Source organism: Nannobrachium achirus, assembly GCF_963921795.1.
Source record: "Nannobrachium achirus genome assembly, chromosome: 11".
Classification (NCBI taxonomy): Eukaryota; Metazoa; Chordata; class Actinopteri; order Myctophiformes; family Myctophidae; genus Nannobrachium; species Nannobrachium achirus.
In genome coordinates this window covers 10,193,591-10,221,347 of record NC_137820.1, presented here as the reverse complement: position 1 = coordinate 10,221,347, position 27,757 = coordinate 10,193,591, and the positions used below count along the sequence as shown (strand labels likewise).

General features: G+C 42.8%; 2 protein-coding genes across 2 annotated transcripts in view; both read right to left on the bottom strand.

Moving 5' to 3' along the window:
* Positions 1 to 27,757, bottom strand: part of insc (INSC spindle orientation adaptor protein) — a gene marked incomplete at both ends in the record, with an annotated part of 70,428 nt that overhangs the window by 17,131 nt on the left and 25,540 nt on the right. The window contains 5 exons of the mRNA XM_080736813.1: positions 2,935 to 3,060; positions 15,719 to 15,832; positions 17,904 to 18,027; positions 20,294 to 20,346; positions 21,450 to 21,855. Of these exons, the coding sequence (XP_080592939.1) occupies positions 2,935 to 3,060; positions 15,719 to 15,832; positions 17,904 to 18,027; positions 20,294 to 20,346; positions 21,450 to 21,855 (823 nt within the window). The remainder of the gene's footprint in view (positions 1 to 2,934; positions 3,061 to 15,718; positions 15,833 to 17,903; positions 18,028 to 20,293; positions 20,347 to 21,449; positions 21,856 to 27,757) is intronic.
* LOC308294051 (zinc-binding protein A33-like) overlaps positions 26,748 to 27,757 on the bottom strand; it is a gene marked incomplete at its 5' end in the record, with an annotated part of 1,467 nt that continues 457 nt past the window's right edge. Inside the window, one exon of the mRNA XM_080736760.1 lies at positions 26,748 to 27,757. This exon is cut by the window's right edge and continues 457 nt beyond it. Within this exon, the coding sequence (XP_080592886.1) occupies positions 26,781 to 27,757 (977 nt within the window). The 3' untranslated portion in view covers positions 26,748 to 26,780.

The following is a 27,757-nucleotide window of genomic DNA, read 5'->3' as shown; positions in this document are numbered from 1 at the left end:
TATGTAGAACATGACAGCATTGCCTAGATCAGGGGTTCCTAAACTTTTACATGTCAAGAACCCCCAGCCTCCGGGTACGGCCACCTATTTGCAAAATGTAATGGTAGTATGGTACACTTTGAAAACCTGTGGCCTGAAGATAAAAATGCAAGTTAAACGTTTTAACTGTCAGTCATCTTGATGTGTAGGCCTATATAGGGGAAAGGACTGAAGGACATTTAAAGTGTCAATATGTCACCGTCCATCAATGGTTGAAAAAAACACTTTCACTACTTTCTCAACCAACAATCTTCAAAATCGAATGTCATAACAATGGTCACACTTACAGTAATTCACTTTTGAATATTCCCAGCATTCAGCAGTTTGCTGGTTTTGATTTCCCACCCCGGGAGAACTTGTGCTCCCTAGCTTGAAACAAGTCACACAAAGTGAAACAAGTGTCTCTTTGTCTGCTATAAGCACGGTCCTCGGTCTGTCTACTGATCCCTCACTCTGTGATCACAGGGCTAGTTCTGCCGTGGGACTGAAACTCCTGCTGCTCTTAGCATATTCACCTGTGAAAATAAACTGACATTCCAGCCATAACACTTTGTGAGAGGGATTGGATTAATGTGGCCAAGTCAGCAACTAATAGCTCGCTGTGAGCTCCCTGTATCCGGCACAGTTCTAACATGGACTGAATAATGTTAACTGAGGGAGGGCATACGGTCCACTCTATGGAGGACAGCATGGTTCCATCTTAGGCATGAAGGGGCCAGTGACTCCAGAAGCAAACGTTTCAAACACTAAAGAAAGAAACGAGAGCCATTATCATTAATAACTTGTGTTCATTGCCTTGATTTTGTGAAATGACTTCAGAAATGCATGTTGTACAATCACCACTGAGTATCATAATGGTACAGTTTTTGATAGAGAGTAGTTACACCAATAGCACACGTGTGTGTGTGTGTGTGTGTGTGTGTGTGTGTGTGTGTGTGTGTGTGTGTGTGTGTGTGTGTGTGTGTGTGTGTGTGTGTGCGTGTGCGTGCGTGCGTGCGTGACTGCCCGTATGTGTCTGTGAGCGTGTTTTCTTTTATCTTTGTGGTGACATGCGTCACTATGATTGTATGATGATTTTATGGTTAAGAGGTACAGTTTTTGGTTTCAGGTTAGGTTTAGGTTACAATAGCTGTTAGATTCAGGTTTAGGGTGAGGGGTTAAAATTAGGGTTAGTTTTAAGGTTAGAGATATGGATTAGAGTCTAGAGTTAGATGTGTTTTTGTTGCGCTAAAAACCCCAGGTTACCATAGCACTCGCCTACCCCCAATGACCATACATAGATAGCTTTTTTATATAAAGCTTTTTACTGATTAGGTGCTTGGTTACTTACGTAATTCTTTCTAGATTGATTTCTATGCATTTGATGTATTGATGTATTACCTTGCTTATTATATTAATGTATCACCTTGCTTATTGTATATCGCTCTGGATTAAGAGCGTGTGCTAAATGCCTAAATGGTAAATTGTAATTGAGAGTACGGTCTAGCTCTAGCCAACACCAACTCGGGACTCCTGAATCGCTGCCCTCCATTTTCTCCTGGCATTTCTCTGGCGTCAGGGTCTTGAGCTCTACTGTACAGCAGTGTTTTGGCTAAGCTGTCGTGCCGCAGTGCATCTACGTAGGTGGTGTGCTTCTTGCCCATAGTGTCAGTTTGCTTGTATGGGTGCCTTCTGCAGAGTTTTTGGTTGGTTAGGGGTTAGCTGTTTCTTGCCAGACTGTATCATATGGGAACTGTGTGTATACAGTATGTACAAATAGAATCAAAACACACTCTAAACTTTTGCCTTGTGTTCATGTTCAAATGCGTACCATTACAGTAACAAAGAGGAGGACAACAACAAAGACTGACTATTCTTTGAGACTTAATTTACACCTAGCCTACGACTCGACAAGACATCTACTCTTTCTCTCAATAACCATTTATGGTTAACTCAATAACTTCAGGAGATAGAAGTGGGTAGTGTGTACTTGCATCACTTGCAGGTATTTGTGTATTTACAGTATGTAGCCTGGGATTGCTTCCAATTTTGTGGTTGGATCTGGTCGAGAGCGGAAACCACCAACGTCATGTTGTAGTACTCAAAGGACTACAATTTGGCCGGAAAGATCAAACCGGATTTAGTTAACCCAAAATAATTCCCCTGCACTCAAGGACATACTTTTAGGGCCTACAGTATACCTAATAAATCCCTTAGATGCGGCGTAGTTTTGCTTTTGGATTTTTTTTTTGGTATAATGCATCTTTTAGTCTTTTAGACTACACTAGGCAACTCGAGCATTTTAATAGGGATTGGGGAAACAAACGGGGGGAACCAAAACAAAGCGACGCCGCTTCTTCTGCTTGTGGTTTCCCGCCCAGACCGGATCAAACTGCCCGTTTTAAACGAATACCAGGCTTTCCTCCGAGGTGGAAAGTCTGGTGACGCGAGGTTATGTATAATGTAACCTCGCCTACCAGGCTTTCTGAGAGAAAGCCTGGTGTTCGTTCACAACAGGCCGTTTGGTTTCCGCCCAACGAGGAAACCACTAGAAGAAGCGGCGTCGCTTTGATTTGGTTCCCTCCGTTTGTTTCCCCAATCCCTATTAAAAAGCTTGAGTAGCCTAGTGTAGTCTTTCCAGTCGCTACGAGTTGGACTAAAAGATGCACTAAAACTAATTTTTCAAAAGCAAAACTACTCCGCATCAAGGAGTTTATTAGGTAGGTCCTAAAAGTATGTCCTTGAGCGCAGGGGAATTATTTTGGGTTAAAACTGTTTCCGGTGGATAGTTCCGGACAAATTGTAGTCTTTGAGTACTACAACATGACGTGTTGTGGTTTCCGCTCCAGACCGGTTACAAGCCCGAAAAGTGAAGTGATCCCAGACTATGTATAATGTGAGTGTATGTGACTGCACCTTGTCCAGTTGGCTGATGCCTTCTTCCACACAGCAGATGGAGGCCACAGTCCTCAGGGCGTGGGCGTAGAGCTCACTGAAACAGTCCTGTCTGCAGATCTTAAACAGGGCCACCACCGCACCTTCCTGTGAACAAATACAAAGATTAGAATCCTGAGAGTGCTTCCCAAACAATTCAAATGTTTTTCAAAGATATTTCATAAAATAACATGAAAATAGCAAACAATTTCCATACATAGAAGTAGTGAAACTAGAAGATCTACAAGCTCACAACGGGAACGTCTAATTTGATTTCTGGTGCTCTTTTATAGCGACAACATTTACACAGTTACACAACATTCACACCAGTAAGACTCCCTAATCGGGAGATAAGCGACCGTCAGGTCGCAGCGTGATTTTAGGGCAAAATGTGTAGGAGCAGTGTCCAAAAATGTGTTTGAAAATTTCGGCCTGATGGTGGCGCTATATGGGACAGATCCATGTTGATGACATGAGTGTAGACATACTGTGTAGCGATTTGTGTGATTTTAGGGCAAAATCTGTAGGAGTAGTGTCCAAAAATGTGTTTTAAAAAATCGTCCTGAAGGTGGCGCTAAATGGGACAGATCCATGTTGATGACATGAGTGTAGAGCAAGTGTGTACCGATTTGCGTAATTTTAGGGCAAAATGTGTAGGAGCAGTGTCCAAAAATTTGTTTTGCAAGAATCGGCCTCATGGTGGCGCTAGAAGAAGGCCATGTGAGAATTGATGGGTTGTGGTTTGGCAGGCAAGGAGTGTGTGTGCAAAATTTGGCATGGATTGGGGCAAAGGTTGCGGAGTTGACAGACAGACTGACAGACGGACTGACGGACAGCTGGTCGAGGTTTTGATAGTAACTGCGACCTAATGGTCGCAATCAACAAACTGGTCAGTAGAAGCAATGTTCTGCTCACATTCTTCTATGCACTAAGTGTCTTGCCTTGTGCCAAAAATGGACAATGTGCGTTTCTCACTTATTGTCTGACATGTTGTCATTCATTATCTTCAACTATCCAGTCCAGGGATTTAAACCCAAGACATTTCAAGTCACAAGGCTTAATTCCCCTGTGGCCTAAAACTAAGGGTTCCTCTACTGTCAGACATTTTCACCAGAGCAGCCAGCACACAGACACAGCCATGAAGGAGCAATACCCATGGAGGAGATATAGTTCTTTCCCTCGATAAAGGACATTTCTACAGGATCATTTTGAAAATGGCACATGATCTTATTCCAAGAAAGGTGTGAATATATTCAATCAATTACTCCTTTCTAGACCTTTCAATCACGCCAAAGCCAAAGCCATCATGCAACCCTGCAGAACTCAATATGATGGTCAAAATGTATTTTGGTTGCCTTTTAGTCTAATTGGTTACAGTAGGCTAAATGATTCCGTTAATTGAAACGTTGTGGTAAAACAAGGCCAAACATATTTTACTGGGGAAGTAAAATAGTCAACAGGAAAAAACCCAAAACATTTCCCATCACTAAAGGCCACATGTTTTCCTTGGGATGCAGATTAACATGGTATAAATAAACATAAATAACATCATCTAAAACTAGAGCCATTCTCGGACAAAAACACATGCCGGGGGGGATTGAATTCCATTCACTGCGGATAGGTAGAATTACACGAATAAAGAAGAGGCTCTGTAACTACCACCATTATCCTAATACGGCCATTATAGCCGGGCTGGAATGTCTCATACGCCACTAAGGCTGAGCTGCCACAGGCTTGAAGTGGCTAATCGTACTGCCCTCATATCTGACCATCCCCTCTCCTGTTTTCTCCTACATCACAGGCCTGCCATCCCTGAGAAGAAAAAAAAACACCAAAGGTGCAGGTCTCTCTCCTCTCCGAGAGAGATTTTGATAGATAATTTTAAACTCCAAAGAGCATCACACATGATAAGCTACGGGGGCTTGTGGCCTTGTTGTCTTTCTGTGACGCAAATGTTGGTTCAGCTCCAGCGGGAAAATGATGACGTCTGACAGAGACTCTGACAAGTCTCAGACTGGAGAATATCCTGTCGGACAGAGTGAAAGGTCAGCTTGGAGTGTTCTCTTGTAAAACTTATAGGAGTAGTTGGATGTGCAGTATCTCCTCGGGACAAATCAGGGACTGAGGCTCAGAATGCAGATTTAGGAGTGATTTGCCCCCAAAATGCCCTTTTTTTCCCCCAGATCATTTACTCACCCCATGGTGATGGCTTGAATACAAGGCGAATGTTTGTATAACTTTGGACTACATTGTGAGGATTGTTTGGGAATTTATAAACAGATTTTTGATATTGTTTTACTGTTGTTATAATCTTGGCCTCCATTTTACTTCAATTCATTGTTTGTTTGTTTTCTTATTTATTTGGATTCTTCACTCACCATAAACTAAAGGAATGTTATACAAACGGAAATTCTACTTGTACTCAAGCCATCATGCATGGGGTCAGTCAATTATTGCAACCGAAAGGTCGCAGTTACTAACAAAACCTCCACCAGGCTGTCAGTCTGTCCGTCCGTCCGTCCGCCCGTCAGTCAGTCTGTCAGTCTGTCAGTCAGTCTGTCCATCACGTCACACTTTTCCCCTACTCATATCTCTGCCACCGTTTCCCCGATCCATGCCAAACTTAGCACACACACTCCTTGGCTGCCAAACCACAACCTCATTTCTCACATGGCCCTCTTCTAGTGCCACCATGAGGCCGATTCTTCAAGAGAGAGAGAGAGAGAGAGAGAGAGAGAGAGAGAATAACCTTCTTTGGCACAATAACCATCTCTCAAGAGGAGTGTATACAGGGTATAAGACATACAGCAGAGAGTATATTACAGCAAATAAATACACATTGAGGAAGGGAGAGAGGCAGACAGACACACAGACAGATAGACGGAGAGAGAGAGAGAGAGAGAGAGAGAGAGAGAGAGAGAGATAACAGAGGGAGAGCACAGCCTGTGTCCTTAGATGATCTAATCAGAGTAATAGAAATGATCTTCTAAATGTCCGTGTGCATTGTATTTATGAATGTTTCTGAACCGCCTCCACCTCCGCCCAGGTGTTTTGAATGGGGCATGTGTGATATACTGCCTGCATGTCATTGGACTATTTACTACTGCATTACACATTCACCCAACAAAATCTCTCTCACTGTCAGGTTGAAAGCCACATGTAATTGTTTAGGTCAGGAAAACGGGTGAAGAGCATGCTAATTTTCCCAGCGGCAGAATGGAACTAGAGTCTTGTCTCTAGAGCACTGTTTCCCACACATTGGGTCGGCACTTCTAAATCAGTAGTTCTCAAACTTTGTAAAGGACCCCCAAATTGATATCAAAATGTTCGATATCTTTCAAAAATGTTCCAAAACGGCAGAAGCTTGCAGCGCGGCACTAGTGATGCGTTGTGAGCTTGCATATCTGCTACTTTTGAGGATAAACCAATGTTAGGTTTCTGAAAAAGTGTGGTGTACGTATATATATATCCACCTGTTTCCGCGGGAGTTTACTGGAGATTATTTGGACCTGTTTGGACCACACTTCCGGTTTAACAGCAGACATACAAGCTCACGTCGCGTCACAGATGCAACCATTGTGAGCTTGTAAATCACACTCGGCTGCGGCGCCAGAAGCTCGGTACAGCGTCTGCGCAATGCACTATGGGGCGTTGGAAAGTCGTGGATATATATATATATATATATAGCATCATATACTTTATATATTATATATCCACAAGTTTCCGCGGGAGTTTACTGGAGACTATCAGGACCAAACTTCCGGGTTTAACAGCAGACATACAAGCTCACGTTGCGTCGCAGATGCAACCCGTTGTGAGCTTGTAAATCGGCGGCGGAACCTCGGTGCAGACGTTTGCGCAATGCACTATGGGGCGTAGGAAACTCGTGGATAGCCCTGGTTAAAATCTGAAATGACATGCTTTCCCTGCTTTATCGTCATTCGTGACATGAAGAGATACAATTAAACACACTGCCACCACGCAAGGGGAATTCAACTTGAATAAACTTGAAAGTTACTGACCACGTGAGCTTAATTAAAATAAACCATCAAAATCATAGGTTCTGTTCTCATGCTAAGAAGAGAAAACTATTGCCAATTATTTCATTTTTCTTATCGTTTGCTTTAGAATTTGCAGTCATGTGTCTTTTCTGTTTGTCTAGTTGAAGCTGTGTCAACCATGTCTTTAAAAAGTGATATCCAAATAGAGTGAAATCACTGTCTGAAATAGAAAAGGGTTGACATTTTTTTGTGAATTTGTATTCACAACATCTTTGCTATTACATAACCTGGTATGGCCATGTACAGTAATACCAACTACCCAGATATCTGCAGTTGTGTCTTACTGTAATGGCTTCAATATAATCCCGATAGTGGCAGGTACTGTATAATCTTAAGTGTTTGGATAATAGGAGGAAGGGAGGAGAAATGAAGGCAGAGATGGAGGAATGGAGGGATGAGGTACGTAGAGATAGAGGGAGGGAAGCGTGTGAGATTGTTTGGCGGAAGTGTTGCATCTCCGTACAAGCAGTTAGCTAATGACAGTGAATTAGCAGACAATTGGAACAGAGGATGAGCTCTGATATGGGATGAAGGTTAAACAATGCTCCGTAGCAGGCACGTGGACACATACGTAGACATGAAAGGGGGCTTGAGCCAGTGGCCTTTTACCTGTCTCTAAAAAGTGCCTGTCTGTGGAAAGAAACGCAGATGCCCTCTTTCCATGCCATACCTGAAGGCAGCATTCAAGAGAATTGTCTTAACTCTCCTGAACTTGAATGCAGCATATCCATTCTGTACGCCATCTCCAGTATCGACTTGATTATGCTCAGTTCAGTGTGGTATCATGCACCGAAAATAGCCGACCTCCAAGCTCACAACGCGTCGCAGCGTGACGCGTTGTCGGCTATTTTCGATATTTTCACCAGGCCCTTTTAGAAATGTCAGCCCCTGCCCCTCTAACATTCTCTGCACGTCCCTGCTCCATAGACAGTAGGGATGCAAATGATCGATGAATTAATTAATTGATAGTTGATAACCTTATCGACCGATTAACCGATTAATTGATAAGCTGCGTTTTTTTTAGGACCAAATGGAAAATTCTTCTCCGAAACCGAAGATGAGTGCAGAAACATACCTCGATGTACAGTATATAACTGTACAGCTGGACACAGACACACACACCTCAAAAGCCCTTGAATGTGATGGAATATGATTAAAGATTACTGTGATTTTGTTAAGATCACATTTGATATCACACACACACACACGCCATACCTGTAACTTTCACTAGGCACTTTAGGTGACATAATAATGTTCTCAGCTAGAACAATAGTCTGGTTTCCTATACTGTAGCAACCACACTAATGACTACCTTGTTTGGCCAACAGAACACATCGTCTTTGCGGATTGGCACGATTTAGTGTGACGTTTGTGCCACTGAACCCATATAAGTGGTGATGCGCACAATAAGGCGGTTGTTTTACGGAGAACGCTATCTATGTGTACATATTAATGGTTTGAGAAATGTCCTGCTGGGTTGTACATCTGCAAGGACAAGAAGGAACAGGCAATGTGGTGGTTGCAGTGGGGCACAAGGTGTACTCCTTTGGAAGGCCCTCCGTCAGCGTCAGCATCAACAACAATACTTTTATTATTGACGTCTTCAACACTGTCTTTAAGCTGGAAGAAGTTGACCCCAGCTACGGGACAAAGTCCCCTTCAGGTGCCCACCAGGCGCAGTGGCCACTCAGCTGCACTGATAGGAGATGTCGTCTACATGTTTGGGGGATTCATGCATACATTCACAAATGGAAGAGGGTACCATGGACAAATCTGCAATGAGCTTTATGCATTCGATGTCGACACCCACAGATGGTTCAAGCCCATGAAGGTTTCTGCGACATCTCCAGAGGAGAGCAGAGACCACTCAGCTTGTGTCTTGAGAAAGGTCATGTATATCTGTGGAGGACTCATAGAGAATAATAACATCTACAAGTTGGACACCACCACAATGGTCTGGTCTTTCATCGACACCAGAAGTACAGAACCTGCTTCCCTGTATAACTATGCCACCATTATTGGGACAAAGATGTTTTCATACGTACGCCATTGGGACAACAAAAAGAAAGCTATCAGAGTCTTTGACACAGAGACCAACTGCTTGCTGAGCATTCCTTCTGCACAGCTTCCTTTAGGATTACCTGGGTATAATTCCGCCTTTGCCTATATGTCTCCTACAATGGAGAGCTGTACATATTTGGTGAAAGAAACTGGAGTCAGGTCTGGAGCTTAAATGTTTTGTGGAAATTCAATCCAGAGACCTTCTCCTGGAAGATGGTTGAGCTCAAGGGGAAAGCCCCCTTGAGCTCAACCATCTTCCACCTGACCTGTTGCACAGTGGGAGATCGTATCATCCTCTTTGGGAGTGATAACACATCCACTGACCTTTACATCTTAGACATGAGTCCTTCACTGAAGACACTGTGCAAACTATAGCAGTTCTGCAGTTTGGTCTGGAGCAGTCAGAACTCCCACACGACATCAGGTGGGAACTGGCATGCTTGACTAGCCAACAGCAACAGAACAACCCAAGATCTTTTCTCTTCTCCAAGATTGGTAAAAACAAGCCTTTTTCTATGGACCACATCTAAAGCACGGATGATCCCGGTTTTCATTCTTTCTATGGTGAACGAAAAGACGATCACCTGCCTCTCCCGACATCTTGTGTACACACACACACACACACACACACGCACACGCACGCACACGCACACGCACACGCACACGCACGCACACACACGCACGCACACACACACACACACACACACACACACACACACACACACACACACACACACACGCACGCACACTTTTTTGAAGCGGTGAAAACCGCTTCCAATGAGTGGCTTTGTGTGTCCCACGCCCATATATGGTCATTTCAGTCCAGAATGAACAGTTTTTTTCAAAAACAAAATGTATGTCACCTCATGTCCATATATGGTCACTCCAGTCCAGAATGAACAGGTTTTTTCTGTCTCGTACGTCCAGAATATCAGTCCAGAATGAATAGGCTTTTTCAAAAAGCAAAATGTGTGTCCCATGTCCATATATGGCCATTTCAGTTCAGGATGAATAGGTTTTATCTGTCCGTCCCGTCCGTCCGTCCGTCCGTCCGTACGTACGTACGTACGTATGTGTGTAGTGTCCGTCCCGGTCTGATGATTGGATACTTTGAGGATTGGTCAAGCTTCACATGACAATTCGGCCCTCCAGATAAAATCATTAATTCATTCAGAATATAAAGAATGTATAGATCACAGAGTTCATAACTCTAGAAGTTAACACATAGAATAAAAGTTCACCGCTTCACTTCGAACCGAGGTTTGATTTTTGCAGGTATATATGTCCTTTTCGTAGCCCTGTTACTGCATGGTGGCTCTGTGAAGGCCTTCATTGGGAAAGAAGCCGGAATGGGTCATCTCACTGATCAATGAATGGGTCATCCCACTGATCAATGTTCACTCCTAACGGGAGCTGACAATATTGATTTGATGATCCGCAGCAAGGGAAGTGTGTGTGCGTGCGTGCGTGCGTGCGTGCGTGCGTGCGTGCGTGCGTGCGAGCGTGCGCGTGTATTTGTGTATGACACTATAATCCTATGCACAGTGCATGCATGGTATGGTATGGTATGATAGTTTTTATAACATTGTATTTTTGTATGCAGTACCGGTATGTTAATGTGTGTATTTATGAGCCTTTATGTGTATGACATTTGTGCACCTGTATGTTAATAAACTTTATTTATAGAGCACTTCTCCAAACTATTAACAACATAATAAAAACATGATTAAATTAAACGTGGAGTCAGGATCAAACAATTTAAATTATGGCAAGGCCTTTTCTTCCTTTATTGCACAGTAGAGAGAGGAAACAGGGAGACATAAGTCATGTTTCCATAAACCTATTCGAAAATAGGGAGCGAATTATCAGAAATGCGCATTAAGACAAAGCGAATTTAGCCTGTTTCCATTTGCGGGTGTCATTCGAATTAGCGACGGTGGCATGAGCCGACTCGGCTGAACACAGCAAAGCGCTCCCTCCCTCCTTGCCCACCACTGGTTCTGTCGGAGGTTGTCTTTGCACAACAGTCTGTAAAGAGCTACAGCTGGCAGTCTGGCACGTTGTGAAAGCGGGAGGAAGTTACACATGGTCCGCGTCACTCCGTGTGTAACAACCGGTTTGTTTTGTGGGCTAACGCTATACAATGGACGTTAATTAAGCGGCAGGGGAAAGTGTTAACTAGGAGGACGATGGACCAGAACGTCATCATATATTCGTGTTTATTGGCTGACCGTTTCCATTCACTAATGCGCATTTCGTTTTTTCGATAAAGCCTCAAAATCCACCTCCTCCAAGCGCATAAAAGTTTAGATAAGGATAGGATAATGAAAGTTTATTCGAATTTTGAAGTGTCTCCATAAAAAGATTTTTGCGCAAAAGCCTTAATGCGCATTAAGAGGCTTTATGGAAACGCCACTATAGGCAGGAAGTGACACGCAGCAAAGGTCACCACTGGCTCAGGAATGGAACCTGCTGCTTTCTGTCAGGCCGCATTAGAGCCTAAACATGGTATGCATCGCTAGGCCAGCAGTGCCCCCAGATAAATGAGGAGAGATTAACAAAGGAAACAAACTACCCCCTCAGGAACAACCAGCAGGTTCACGCCTGAGGACCAGTGTTGATTTCGTCGACTAAAACTATGACGAAAAATGTTTGTCGACTGCCGTTTTTTTTTTCACTGACGAAAACAAAATAAAAACGAAAATAAAACTAAGCTGTGATGACTAAAACTAAGACTAAATATATTTACAATTTCGTCAACAAAATAAAAACTAGACTAAAACATTAGGGAGGGACTAGTGGAGTCATTTTATGTTTGGTTGCTCTCAGGTGTTGCGTGCTGAAAATAGTAGATCTACAAGCTCACAAATCGGCTATTTTCAGCACGCAACCAAGTGTAAAATCAGTCATTACGATGCCATAAAGGCCTGCCAAAATACATTTTAGTTGACTAAATCAACTGTAGATTTAGTCGCCTAATATCTTATGATATTTAGTCGACTAAAATTAAACTAAAACTAAAACTTTTCCGGTGACTAAATTATGACTAAAACTAAAAGATATGTTATTCAAAAGACTATGACTAAAACTAAATCAAAATGTGCTGTCAAAAACAACACTGCTGGAAGCGTGGGCCTTCCTCTAACACGGACGGAAAGTCGTATGGTCGACTTTGCTTTATTGATCGCTAGGCGCGCCATTCTGCTTAAGTGGAAGGATGCTGCCCCGCCTGTGCTCGACCTGTGGCTTCGCGCTATAATGTCCTGTCTGGAATTGGAAATGTTGAGGCTCTCAATTGCCGGCTCTGAAAAGAAATTTTATAAAACCTGGAGCCCTTTTATGATGTTCTATCATAATACTCAAACGGTGTAGTGTGGCGCTTACCTGTTTGACCAACCCAGTGCGCAGCAAGCTTTGATTATTTATTCTGCTTTACTGTTTTGATTATTTATTTACTTTGTTTTGACAGTTCAACCGTCCTGGGGATTGAGGGTGGGGGGAGGGGGGATAGGGGATGGGTTTTATTCACTCTCATAATAATGTACTCTGTTTTTCTACATGTGATGTATCCATCTTTTTGAGATTGTTTACCCGCCTCTGGGCTTTGCTCATTTGAAAATTGAATAAAAAGATTTGAAAAGAAAAACAACACTGCTGAGGACCTCAGGCTACGCACACACTCTTTAGGGCACTGGTTCCCAAACACGGGGTCGGGACCCATTTGTGGGTCACGGACACGGACCCTTGATTTTTGCTTTCCTACATTTTGCTTTTTAATTATCATTATTTCAAAACCTTTTCAAAAAACATTCCCAAAAAAGCAGTTATTTTTTCGTGAATTCTAAACAAAATAAAAGAACATTTTCAGTAGTTTCGTGAAGAAATAAAATAAAAATCAAAGATTCCTTTGATTAGGAAACAATGTTTAACATGATCTACAAGCTCACAGCGTGGCGCGAAGCGACGCCGACACGTTGTGAGCTTGTACTTGTACTTGTAGATCTGCTGTTTTCTCTAGTTTGGGTCTCGACCTAAAAAAGTTTGGGAACCACTGCACTAGGGGATATTTAAGGCGGTATGTGTGTATACTGTACCTTTGTGTAAGATTAGCCTTTGTGTATGATTGTGCGTTTTTGAGTGTGCGTGTGTGTCTGTGTGCACGTATGCTTGCTTGTGGGTGTGCGTGCACGAAGGCCTGCGTGCGTGCTTGTGCATGCCATCAGCAGGGGCGTCACAAGGGGGGGGGGGGGGGGGGGGGAGTGGGACTGAGTTGCTAGGACCCAAGATGGAGGGGCCCTAGTAACTTTAGCTATTGAAAAATAGCAGATATACAAGCTCACAGCTGTGAGCTTGTATATCTGCTATTTTTGAAAAGTCGTGAAAATGTGTGAAAATCTTTGAATATATGTATTTTTTTAAGCGAACATTCGTAACTCAAACTTTGCTTCTGGGGGGTCCCTGGAACTAAATATTTTGAGATGGGGGGTCCGCGGCCAAATACATATCATCTTGGGGGTCGACCTTAAACATGAAAAAGTTTGAGCACCACTGACATGGAAACATATAGGTCTCTTGCACACATTTTCACGATTTCTCAAAAATAGCAGATATACCGGTACAAGCTCGCTGCGAGCTTGTATATATCTGCTATTTTTCAGTAGTTAACATTCATGGGGGGGCCCGCAGTGAATCCTTGTACCCAGGGCCCAGAGTTTGGTGTGACACCCCCGGCTATCATCAGGAGCAGTCTTATCAGGGCATCCTGAAAGCGGTCAGTGAACTAATGGCCGTTTGAGACTGTCTGGACGTCCTGTCTTATCTCAGGGTGGAAGAGCGTTTTTGGAGACACATAAGGACAGATAGAGACCTCTTTAGAATCCTAGTGTTGACGTCAATTCAGGCCTTTCAGAGTGCATCGACATCCTTTTTTTTGTCTATGGTAAAAAATAATGGCCTGTTTGGATCCCCTTCAAGGATCGTGCTCATTACACAAAGCGGGGGTGTCCGTGCATGAGCAAGGGAGACGTGCAGCTACACACGAGAGGGATTTCATTTGCCTAAACTGCGGAAACATGGCCAACACAGACAGTAGGCATCAGGCACGTGCACACATACTGTAGACATCAAAGGGGGCTTGAGCCCCTGCCCCTTTATTTGTCTGTAAAAAGTGCCCTTTCCAGACCATAATTGCAGTTTGTGAGCTTGGAGGCAGTGTTAATTTTTTCAGCAAATTTTGATTTAGTCTTAGTCTTAGTCTTTTGAATAACACACCGTTTAGTGTTAGTCCTGTCTTAGTCTTCTGAAATGATTTTTGTCTAGTCTAGTCTTAGTCGACTAAATATCAAAACATTTTAGTCTTAGTCTTAGTCTTTTGGGATTAATCTTAGACTTTTAGTCTTCGTCTTTTAGGATAGGTTTTTTAGCCTAATATAACCACATAATTATGAACAAGTCATTGTCTTCTACTGCCTGTTACTTGGTCAAAATAAAACATACATAAAATATGTATTTGCCTTTAATTTCATTGCAGTTAAATGCCAGTGTAATCTTTTGCAGCCATTAGTCTTAGACTTAGATTTAGTCTTAGTCTTAGTCTTTAAAATAACACAAATAACAGTCTTAGTCTTAGTCTTAGTCTTTTGGGACTGTTTTAGTCTAGTTTTAGTCTATCGACAAAATATCAAAATCTTGTAGTCTTTTAGTCTTTTAGTCTTAGTCTTAGTCGACAAAATTAACACTGCTTGGAGGTCTGCTATTTTTGATATTTTCACCAAAAGGCCCTTTTAGAAAATGTAGCCCCTGCCTCAAATTCAGCCCCTGCCTCTCTAACATTCTCTGCACAGGTCCATTTAAAGCTGCAATCTGTGGGTTTATGACCTACCCAGGATTCAGACCCAGGTCTCCAACGTGGCACACCAAACAGCTACCGCTCAGCAAAGACGCAAACCACGCTTGAACAGGTTGAGATATTATCGAGCACATGAGCTTCAAGCTATACTTGTCAAGTGGTTGTCCTGTCTGACACCACTGTCTAAATTCCTTGATGGAAGAGTCGAAAGGGCACCTCCAACCACCAGACGTGCTAGTAATTATTCTATTAACAAAGCCTACTCTAGCTTAAAGATCGGTTAAATGGGCCAAAATTGATACATGGGCCCTCTCAGAGTTGAATAAACACAGGGTTATACAGCGATATAGTATTTCCCAGCCAGGATAGCTGAGATGCCTGTAATTTGGTAATAGCTCAGGGACCCACAGGCCCAAAAGCTCAAGGAATAGGGTTGAACCTGTGATGTCATGCCATACTTTTTATTTTGTTTTATCTCTTAGTTTGGTCATTAAGATCCACAGAATGAGAGGTTTGCCCTGCCGGAAACATTGTGAAAACAGGTTATGGCCATTTGTATATTCACTGTCCCATCGACTTCACAATACAGGAAAAAAATCTGCTTTAAGTAGCATGTGAGGGGTCAAATCCATTGCATGAAGCATTTGTACCTTCTGCGCTGCCTACGGGCACTCGCCCTTCGGGCTCGTACCTGCGGCAACGCAGGCGGTACAATAATCACGATAACCAACACCCTCTGGTGTAATATTGCATAAGATTACTACGAGGCTATAAACAGGCAGTAAATGAGCCCCACCTTGGCTATGATGCTGCACAGCTGAGGTCCATCCTGTGTAAGGGACAGCAGGTTGCTGATTGCACTGCCAATGGCGTACACGTTGTCTGAGGCCTCTATCTGTCTGATCAGCACCTGTAGGGAACACAAACACTCAGGTTAACCACACCATTAAGGTCGGGAACGCATTGTTACGCGTTAATTTATGCTTTAACCATTGAAAGATAGCAGATATACAAGCTCACAGCGTGGCACAGAGTGCCGTGCTGCGAGTTTGTAGATCTGCTATTTTTGAAAAATTGTGAACATTTGTGCAGGTCTTTGAATATTTTGACCCGATCCTATAAATGTCTTCTAAGTCCAATTTGTGAGTCCCCTTGAGAATAGTAAAACCATGAACAATCCGTGTGGGGACATCGCGTGGGGACATGTTCTGAGAAACCTTTTAAAGTTTAGGGAGTTGGAGTTATTCAGTATGTGTGTGTCCTATGCAATCCCGACACGCAAAAGGTCATCGGGATCAGAACCTGTGACACACTGTCTATTAAAAGGATATTTAACTTTCAAACATGTGTGTGGTCATTTTAACGTCTACTCAGGTTTTGTGAGAACCCCAGACAGTTTTAAGTTGCTCGATTCATTATTTAGATAACATCTAAATATTGAATTTAGCTACTTAAAAAATATGATTATATTATATATTATATTATTTGATATTCATTTCTATCAGACACGCCCCCATCCCATAGAAACCAATTGTAATTTCATGACCTTAGTTCTGACTGATATTGGCCTTCTAATGCACGAGTGGGCCGTGTTTTTGAGCGGTCCTATAGACCGCTTTTTTACCAAAACTATGATGTCACAAATGATGATGACATGAGTTCGCTAGACCAATGAAACACTTCGATTCTGTTGATCTGTCCATGATGTCATAGTCACAGAGGCACTCGATTGGTTCACCCTGATTTAGAACGCGTTTAGGCCGCGTAAAATACGTCATAACGCGTTTAGGCCGCGTAAAATACGTCATAAAAAATTATTGAGCGGTGCTAACCTTGAATTTCAAAATTATATTAGATGAATCACTTATAAGCGATAAAATAACCACACTTTTAGACAGACTGTGGAAAATCTTACAGGTTATAAATGATAGGCAGCTAATACAAGTTTAAAATACAAATGAACAGACTTTGAAAAACTAAAATATTCATCTTCTGGCCTCTTCTCGCCTCTCTGGAGGCCTCTCTGGAGGTAATTAAGGTCACTTATCATTACACTATGACACTCTCACAAGCTACAATCCGTAGCTTGGTCAACTAACTGATGAGAAATGACAATAAAGACTTATATAGTCTGAGCAGACCTCTAGACTGACATCATACACAACAAAAAGAATATTGCCATGCATGCCTATCAACACTGATTTGCGCAGGAATTAGTTTGCACCGCTCACTTCGCACGGGTGCGATTTTTTAATTACTTTTCATTAAAAACAAATTTATCATTCTTTTGGATTTTTTTTTGTATAACATGTATTTAAAATGCTTGCCACCTTAAAATCTCTTTGAAGTTCCAGACTGCCACCAGTCTCCATAGACATCCATGTAACTCATAGTGCACAAATCATGCACGCCCATGCCTAGATCATGCACCATGTGTGTGCATGCTGTTCACAGCTTTCAAACAAACAAATCCACTTGGAAATCCGTTCAGGCATTCATGAGATAGCAGCCATTATGTTTTCTACATTTGTAAACAAAAATGGCTGCCATGTTTGAAAGATGGGGTTGGTATGGGGGTTAAACATGCAATTTCGCGATCGCGATCATGCCTAGTAGTTAGAAGGAGGTCCAATTTTTTTTTTTAAATGGCTGCCAACTCGGGCAACTCGGGCAGTGGCAAGCAAAGTGAACAATTTGTTATTACTATAATTATTATTATTTGAAAAAACACGCCCCCCTCACTTATTAGAAGGACTCACCAGAACCAAGGACAGGGGTATTCTATGAATCTATCGTGGTTAAAATGGAGTTTTATGTTACAATGAAAGGAAATGAATATCAAAATCTAAATACTGAATCAAGCAACTTAAAAACTGTTGAGGGTGCTCTGCTCACAAAAGCCTGAGTGGAAGGTAAAATTACCCAAAACTTATTTGAAAGTGAAATATCCATATAAATAAGGGTTTTGGTTCAGCTCATACCTGGATCTCATTGGCCAAGGCCATGTCAATCATGTTGCTGAAGGAGTCACTGACATCAGTGAGGATCTCATGAATGGCCTCTCTCATGGACTTGAGGAAGTACTCATCTTCTGTGTGAAGGCATCTGGAGAGATGGCAGAGAATATCTCTCAAGAACACATTCCAAGCTATGCGAAAATGTCTTTCTTCTTCCTTTTTTTTTTTTTTTTTTGCCAATGGTGTGAATGAGCTCTTTTTGTCATTCTTTAAGGCAGTGGTTATCAACCTGTGGGTCGGGACCCCCAGGGGGGTCTCCAAATTATTTTGGGGGGTCCCCAGATGGTTAACTGAATGTGCAACATTGTTTTCTCTCTCAACAGTACACAAACCAACATAACGTTTAAGTGTATAGAGGGTATATGCACATTTCTAAAGTGACAATTTAAGGAATTTTTAATACCTCTAAAATGACGAATTAAACATTGGCCAAATTGTCAAATAATAGAGGTATAGAAATGGTGAAAATAGCCGATCTTTGTGAGCATGTAGATTTTCACAATATAATACAAAATGTAATGCCTCGACTCTTAGTGCTCGTCAGGGTGGGGGGGGGGGGGGGGTCCCCAGTTAAAATATGATTATTTTGGGGGTCACGGCCTGAAAAGTTCGAGAACCACTGCTTTAAGATAGTGGCTCCTCCTTAAATCTTTATAATTCCTTGATTGGGGTCCCCCCCCCAGAGGTCTGTACTTTGTCCCCTCCTTTTCCTCCAAATCTCTTCACCTGAATATTTTCTCTTGAATGTTTTCCTATTATGAAGCATCGCAGCGGAAGTGGTTTACTGGTGCCACTTAAAATCTCCCATTCATTTTCCCCATAGACCTTTACAAAAATATTTATAACAGTTATGTTAAGCCTAGAACCAAGCCATCCAGGATTGCAGTGAATCATGACCATACAACCTTTGTTTCTATGAAAAGAACATTTTGAAAATCGCTAAACAAAGGGTAGTTCACAGTATATCAAATAATGTAATATTAAAACATGTTTTCACATAGGATCAAAGGTTGTATGGGCATGATTCACTGCAATCCTGGATGGCTAGGTTATAGGCTTAACATCATTTTTATGAATATTTTTGTAAAAGTCTATGGGGAAAATGAATGGGAGATTTTAAGTGGCACCAGTAAACCACATCCGCTGCGATGCGCAATAGGTTTGATTGATTGAACTTTTTTTTAAATTGATGAATGTTTTGCAGTACAATGAGTAAAAAATAGAGAGAAGGAGAAAAGGCCAAGGGCTTGTTTCCATTGTGATCCATTTAGGCCTGAATGCAAATCTGTGTCACTTTAGATTTGAACCACTTTAATCATTATTTTATGCTTTAACTATTAAAAAATAGCAGATCTACAAGCTCACAGCGCGGCACCGAGTGCCGCGATGCGAGCTTGTGGATCTGCTATTTTTGAGAAATCGCGAACATTTTGCGCAAGTCTTTGAATATTTTGACCCGATTCTATCCACAAGTTTCCGCGGGAGTTTACTGGAGACCATCGGGACCAAACTTCCGGGTTTAACAGCAGACATACAAGCTCACGTCGCGTCGCAGATGCAACCCGTTGTGAGCTTGTAAATCGGCGGCGGAAGCTCGGTGCAGACGTCTGCGCAATGCACTATGGGGCGTAGGAAACTCGTGGATAAATGCCTTCTAAATCCTTCTTCTAAATCAGTGGTTCTTCCAAATCAATAATTCTAGGCCTAAATGAGCTCAACATTCAACACTCAAACAACTGGACAGGTTAGATCTGGGTGAGTTTAGGTATAGTATGGGCTGGGTGTATGCAGGGGCGTCACACCAAATTCTGGGCCCTGGGTACAAGGATTCACTGCGGGCCCCCTATGAATGTTAACTATTGAAAAATAGCAGATATACAAGCTCACAGCGCGGCACCGAGTGCCGCGCTGCGAGCTTGTATAACTGCTGTTTTTGAAAAATCGTGAAAATGTGTGCAAGAAACCTATGTCAAGGACCCCCAAGATGATATGTATTTGGCCACGAACCCCGATCTCAAAATATTTCGTTCCAGGGACCCCCAGAAGCAAAAATTTAGTTAGAAATGTTCGCTTAAAAAATACATATATTCAAAGATTTTCACACATTTTCACAACTTTTCAACAAAATAGCAGATCTACAAGCTCGCAGCGCGGCACTCGGTGCCACGCTGTGAGCTTGTATATCTGCTATTTTTCAATAGATAAAGTTATTAGGGCCCCTCCACCTTGGGCCCCAGTAACTCAGTCCCACTTTCCTACCCCTTGTGACGCCCCTGGGTGTATGCATGCAAGCTATATGTTTAATAAATGAATTAATATGTTACATACTTTCATAAAAAAAAGTGTGCTTTTACCTCTCTGTAATATTGGTCAGCTCCATGCACTTATCAAGTAGAGATTTCTCATGCTGCAGAGAGGCATGAAAAACAAAACCAAAACATTGAGTTCAGCTGTACAGACAGGTTTCCAAAGTCAAAGTCCTCTTTTGAAATGATTCCTCAAAACAAGCCAAAGCACTTGAATCTAATTAGACTTTTATAGCATTGATGTCAATTTATGGGATTTATGTTTTGTATTATGTTTTAGTATATCCAGAAATAAATGGGTCTAATGCCTCATTCACACTATAAAAAGCCAAGCTAATGGTTGGCTTGGTAATTCAATGTAATCTCTAGGCAAACCAGCTTTTAAAATTTCCATGCTTGAAAAAATGCTTTTTTTTTTATAGCTTGGCTTTTCATAGCGTGAACCATTAAAAACACATTGAGACACAATCTTTTACAAGTGGGAACTGGCCAAGAGGCAGAAATAAAAGTTACACAATCTTTGCTACACATACATACAAGACATCAACAACAAAAATAGAACATCCGTGAAACACCAAAAATACCTAAGAATAACTCCAAAGTGATACAATTTACACAATATTAAAAGTTAGTTATAGCCTACATTCATCAGGTAGCACTACACACACAGTGGGCAACCTGTACCCAAAAAGGAAGAAATCTACTGTGCAACTATTAAACGTCTGAACAAGTGCAGGTAATAAACTAATAATACTAATAATGGTGCGTCACACACACACACACACACACACACACACACACACACACACACACACACAGCGCCGGTTCCTGGCATAAGCAACATCAGCGGCCTCTTAGGGCCACAACCAATAAGGGGGACATCACAGGAAGAAGATATTTTTTAAACATATTGTTACATTATGTCATGTATCCCCTATCCAAAAACTAGCGTTATTATTTTAATAGGCGCTCCCCTTCCTCCTTCCTCATAATCCCAAACTTCACTCTAGGCCTGGCTGCCTGTACTTGATTCATGAGCAAGTCAATATGCCTCCAAAAAGAACATTTCGATCTGGTGCTACAGATTATTTTAGGTAGCCCCTCAGGCCCTCACTAACGGATGCGCGCGTACGGGGCCACCTAAAATAATCTTCCATAGGGCCACTTGAGTCCTAGAACCGGCACTGCACACACACACACACACCTTCTGCATCTCTGGCGGCGTGTTGCGGGCCGCGCCGTACTCGTGCACCAGCGAGCGCACGTGGCAGTTGGCGCGCACCGCCGTGCTGTGGACCCTCTGCCAGCGGCCCTTCTCCAGCCTCTGGAACATCTTGCCCAGCTCCGTGCTCACCACCAGCGCCCGGCGGAGCAGGGTCTGGAGGTTGTTCCTGGCCACGTGGTCTCCTCCACCTCCTCCACCAACACCACCACCCCCACCCCCACCGCCCAGCACAGACGAGCCCACGATCAGCTCCCCTTGCTGGGCGTCCTCCTCCACCCCGATGGGCTTGGCCTGGAGGACACACATGCACTCCACCTCGGTCATGTGGCGCAGGTCCTCCATCCAGCGTTGCACCGAGTCCACCTGGAGGGACTGCATCCTACTGCTGCTGTGAGGAAAGGGCAGAGGGGGGGGGGGGGATAAAAGGCAGGACGTTTTTTTAATTTTTTTTTATTTGATTTGCTTCAAATCAGTGATTCTCAAGTGGTTTTCATTTCGAGGATCTGTTTGCATTAGGCCACGGATCCCATTAGATTTTTATCTCTGGGACCTTAATCCAGTGGTCCTCAACCTTTTCAGGCCGTGACCCCCAAAATAATCATATTTTAACTGGGGACCCCCCCCACCCTGACGAGCACTAAGATAACACGGTTCTATTGTGAAAATAGCAGATCTACATGCTCACAACGCCTCGCAATTTCTGCCTCTAATATTTGACAAATGTTTAATTTGTCGTTTTAGATGTATTAAAAAGTCCTTAAATTGTCACTTTAGAAATGTGCATACCTTCTATACACTTAAACTATATGTTGGTTTGTTTACTGTTGAGTGAGAAAACAATGTTGCACATTAAGTTAATCATCTGGGTACCCCCCAAATTAATTTGGGGACCCCTCTGGGGGTCCCGACACACAGGTTGAGAACCACTGCCTTAATCTACACCAGAGGTCTTCAACAGGGGGTCCAGGACTCTGAGATCGAGGGTCCTCAGAATTACTACAGGGGGGGGCCGACAAATCTTTGTGTGATAGGATCATGTTTTTTTACATTAACCATTTGAACTCTAACATCCCTATTCTGAGTGGAACATTAGCCAAAAATAGCAGATCTACAAGCTTACAGCGCCTCGCAGCACGAGGCGTTGTAATTTTATTACTCCAACATGATGACAGTGCTGTCAAACAAATCTAATCTGTCTAAGAAATCTATGAACATTTTAAATCTGCAACACAATTTTATAGAATATGTAGTGGGGGTCCCTGCATCATCTCTCTCTCAGCTAAGGGGTCCTTGGCCTGAAAACGTTGAAGACCCCTGATCTACACTGTACAACCCTCATGGCCCCCTCAGCCTCTACGTGGCAATGCAATTATCATTGCTATTTTCCAAAAAGCTATTTTACAGTGTACTTGTAGTTTTTACGCCCAGCACCCACATTGAATAAAAACTAGATGATCATAAACTTATTTATTGCCCATGGGCGTGTTAGTCTTAAAATGAGGTGTGGTCTGGTGGCACAATGAAGAAGTGGGGCTTGGCATGGCGATATGCAAGTGTGGCGAGCCTGAGCAGACTGCCAAACCGTCATTGGACGATGCTCATGTGTTGTATCGTGAAGATTTGTCGTCTATAGCAGTGTTTCTCAAACTTTTACATTTCAAGGTCTCCCCTTAACTCTGACAGTATACAAATGGAACCAAATGGACCCTAACAGGTCCATTTGGTTCTATTTGTATGCTTTTAGAGTTACAGACTTGTATGGGTCAATTTAGACCCATATATGGGTACCCACAAAGTCCCTGGAATCCACTTTGAGAACCACTGGTCTATAGTGCCCAAAATAGGGATTCCTGTATGAAAGTGATGAAATGCAAACAGATTAGTTTGGGGATAGCACAGACTAACAGATTGCAGAGTTTCAAAGTATATAATATCAAACACCGTATACAAGGAGTCTGAAATCAAATAGGGTCAGCATGCCTTTTGTCATGCTATGGGTTGGCACATGAGTTCACACACGTGTAATGGATCTGTATTGATCAGCCAGTTTGCTCTCAATTTGTCTACACTTGATGGGTCCAATTCCCTGCACAAAGCTGAGCTACGTTTACTCATTTACTCATAAATAGTACACTTTCAGGTCCTCAGAGTCTTTATTTTGTGACGTCTTGCCCCCTGTGGATAAAGTAGTATTCCTCTGGGACAAACACTATCATTATTTACGTCCAGGCTCACTGCTACTACTACTACTACTACCACTACTACCACTACTACTACTACTACTACTACTACTACTACTACTACTACTACTACTACTACTACTACTACCACTACTCAGGGCTGTATTAACCATTGGGCCGGTAGGGCCGTTGCCAGGGGCCCTTGGCTCTCAGGGGCCCTTGGGGGAACTGGGCCGCGTGGTCATTGACAACTTACTAAAATTAAATGTATATGTTATTTCAAAATCAAATGTGTGGGCCCCTCCTCTGTTGTATACAGGTGCTTTCTTGGCCTTTCATGGTGATCATCATGGCTTAAAATCCGAGTTGGTAGTGCGTGTCGGGAGTGAGGGGGGGTTATTGTTGGGGGTGGGGGGCCCCTAAAAAATTATAGGCCAGGGGCCCTCGCGGGGGTTAATCCGTCCATGCCACTACTACTACAACTACTACTACTACTACTACTACTACTACTACCACTACTACTACAACTACTACTACTACTACTACTACTACTACTACTACTACTACTACTACTACTACTACTGCAGTACAATCCCCTTAACACTACAACGTGTCAAAGAGAACCTTTGAAACACCACAGCATTCCTAAAATCAATGTTGCGGGTGAGAGGTCAAGTATCCCCGGGCCAGTTGTCTTGTCTATGCTCGTTAGTCAAACCTTCAGCATCAACTCGGGGCCGCGGTGTTATATCGCTGAGTCAAATAAACCAACCTTTTTCAAAGACCAACCGTGCCACTTAAAACCTAGCTACAATTGACCCTAATGAACGTCAGCTTAGAGGGGGGTTTCCACATGCTCACCGCTCAATGAGGCAAACCCTTGTGGAGGAAGGATGGGTCGATAGTCGTGGTTCCCTCCTCTGCCTCTGAGCAAACAAGCAGTGCGGGTGCGCTAATGAAGCTACTCCTCTCCGCCCGCGGGGTATTGTCTGGTGTTTTTTTTATGTCAATGGAGACTCTAGGAATACGGCGTCGGCATCGAGTGTTAGTTGTTGAGTGAAGGGGAGGCATTGTCATCACACGAGGACTCCAAACAAAGCTCATAATTGAATGTGTTTGAAATGGGTAAACCTCTTCTACTCTAGCCTGATACCACAGAGTGCCTTTGAGACGTGCATATTTGTTTATTGGCCCACAGACGCTAAAACCTTTACGGTGAATTTATTTTTGCTCAGGTCGTCACATATTGGGTTTCGGCTTTTAGCCGTATGGCAGGCTGAGATGCCAGCAAGGTGTGGCACCAATTAAGTCGTCAAACAATATAGAGGGTGTTTGTTTGCTAAAGAGAATCAATGTGTATTTAAGGTCAGCAAAAAGTCTTATAATAGGATGTTAATACTATAGGTCATATAGATCTAGTTCCTCATGGGGGAAAAAAATTATAAAAATGATACCCAAGCTGAGTGGAAAATAGCAATCAAATTATTATATAGCATTTCTGGTACAAATCCTGAAATTTGGATTTTAAATGAAAACATAACCTTTTAGTTTGCAGTGAAAATGCAAGAGCAACATACAGTAGGTTAAAGCGGAAAGGAACGGTATAAGTGATATTTTTTGGGTTAAAACCAAAAGATTCTGGTTAAACGTTAAAGGTCTATACTATTATAGTAATCATTGCTAGTACAGTGTTTAGTAACAGGGGTCTCCCAGTGTCTCACCAGCTCTTAAACAAGCAGAGAATACATTTTCATGTGGGTTGCCAATTTCAGCCAATCAGTAGAGAGTATACCCATAGCTGTCACGTATTTCTAAATATACATCGAAAAGCCATGAAATGAAATGTCCCCCTGCCTCAGCAGCAGGGGCGTCGATTGGGTATGGCAGGGGTATGCAGCTGCCATACCCTGGGTCCAGGGGGGAGAATACAAGTTACTTTAAAATATAAATCCATGAATGTCTCTTTGTCTATCTGTGCTGGTTATGTTGTTAAATTACATTAAAATAACAACAAATGCAAAATTTAACAAGGTATTATAATTATATTCTCCACACTTGTATTCTTCCCATCTTGATAAAATGGTATATTCCCAGGTTCCGCAGGTCAGCTGCACAGGTGCAATTCCTTATTGTTAATTGTGGCACGTTTACTATATTATGTCAAGTTTAGTTTACAAGTTTACAACACTGTTCCAGGCTGCCATATCCAGCCCAAGAAACCATATACATTTTGGGGGGAAAATAATAGAATGTACTTCTTAAAATAAATGTATCATATCTGTTGCTAAGGTATGGCAACATGACTGGTGTCTTGCACGTGTGCCTTCACGCGCGTGCAAGACACCAGTCATGTTGCCATACCTTAGCTTTTTTCTGAACTGACGCCACTGCATGAAATGTCCCCCTGCCTCAGCAGAGGGAGAAAAAAAAAATATGATAATAATAGGTTTGTTTTCTGAACAAGGATGGGGAGAGGTCACCTCCAGCTCACACAGCATAACAAATATTTACATGCAAGGCCATGGGGTCAGACCACAACAGCTCTATTATCCCTGTCAGGAGATCTATGAAGATGAGTTTATCCATGTGACCATGTGAGATTGTCAGCATAGTAGAATAAACTCTATTTCTCTCTCCGTTTCTGTCTCTCTCTCTCTCTCTCCCTCCCATACTCTGTGTGTGCATGTGCATGTGTGCGTGTGCGTGTGCGCGTGTGTGTGTGTGTGTGTGTGTGTGTGTGTGTGTGTGTGTGTGTGTGTGTGTGTGTGTGTGTGTGTGTGTGTGTGTGTGTGTGTGTGCGCGCGTGCGCGTGCGTGTGTGTGTGTGTGTGTGTGTGTGTGTGTGTGTGTGTCTGTGTGTGTGTGTCTATTTGCATGGGAGTTTGAAACAGCTGGCATACGTTTTTAATTCATATTATTGCTATTTTTGTAAGTAAAAAATAAAAACAACATTTTAAACATTTATTTAACATTTATTTACAAATGATACATTAGTTAAATAATCACATGTAATTCAACTTTGTAATTATCTGCCACAAACTAAATACGAATCCATGCTGATTACCATGGAGATCCTCTAATCAATACCAGATCAATACATTCTCTAGGTTTTTTATCGGACGCCAGACGTTCTAACTGTGGTTTTCCAGAGTGACACAGATCTTCCCTGGTAACATCTTCAGAGACGGACCGCCATAATGACCATTATTAATGAATGGAAACAGTGCCTCAGTGAAAGTGTGTGTGAAGGTGTGAAGGTGTGTGTTAGAATCAGGATCAGAGAAGGACAGCTGTCCTCTGTCCCAGTCCAGCTGGACTCTGATCCTCCGGGGTTTCTGATTCACAGAGAGACCAGTCTTCTCATCATCATCAGGCCCTGATTCGGAGAACACTGTGTATTCACCCTCATCTAACCATATACACCAGACTCCACTCCCTGTGTTTCCCTTCCTCTGGTGAGACTCCACACACACACCTACGTTCCAGCATCCATTGTCTCCAACCTCAACATCCCAGCTGTGAGACCCTGAGTTAAAGCCCTCAGAACCCAGGACTTGTGAAAAGCAGTCAAACCTCTCTGGGTTGTCAGGAAGCTGCTGCTCCTCTTTCACACTTCTCACACTGGTCAGATCATCAGACACCATGAGATATGGATGAGCAGTGTTGGGGTCCAGGATGACAGGAGTGTAGGAGACAATGTCCTTCATCTTGTACCAGACTCTGAAGGTCAGGTTCTTCAGGTGTTTGGCCTCGTCTATCAGCGCTTCTGAGAGCGGCGGTGGCTCCTGCAGGGTGAGCTGGACTCCCTCCATGGTGGTCTTGTAGTTCTGCAGGAATGAGACGTGGTCCTCGGCTCTCAGCTGGTCCTCAGCAGCTTGGATTGCATTGGAGAGGGTTTCCATTTCTCTGCTCAGAGCCTCAATCCTCTCCTTCATCTCCTGACTCTTCTGAGCCTCTTCCTCCCGCAGAGCGGCCATCCTGGCCTCCTCTTCCTCCTGTAGGAACCGATGAAGACTCTGGAACTGTTCCTTAATCTGCGTCTCTGTGTTCCTGGCCTGAACCTTGATGAGATTTTCTGTTTTGTCGTAACCTGTTTTAACTCCTTCAA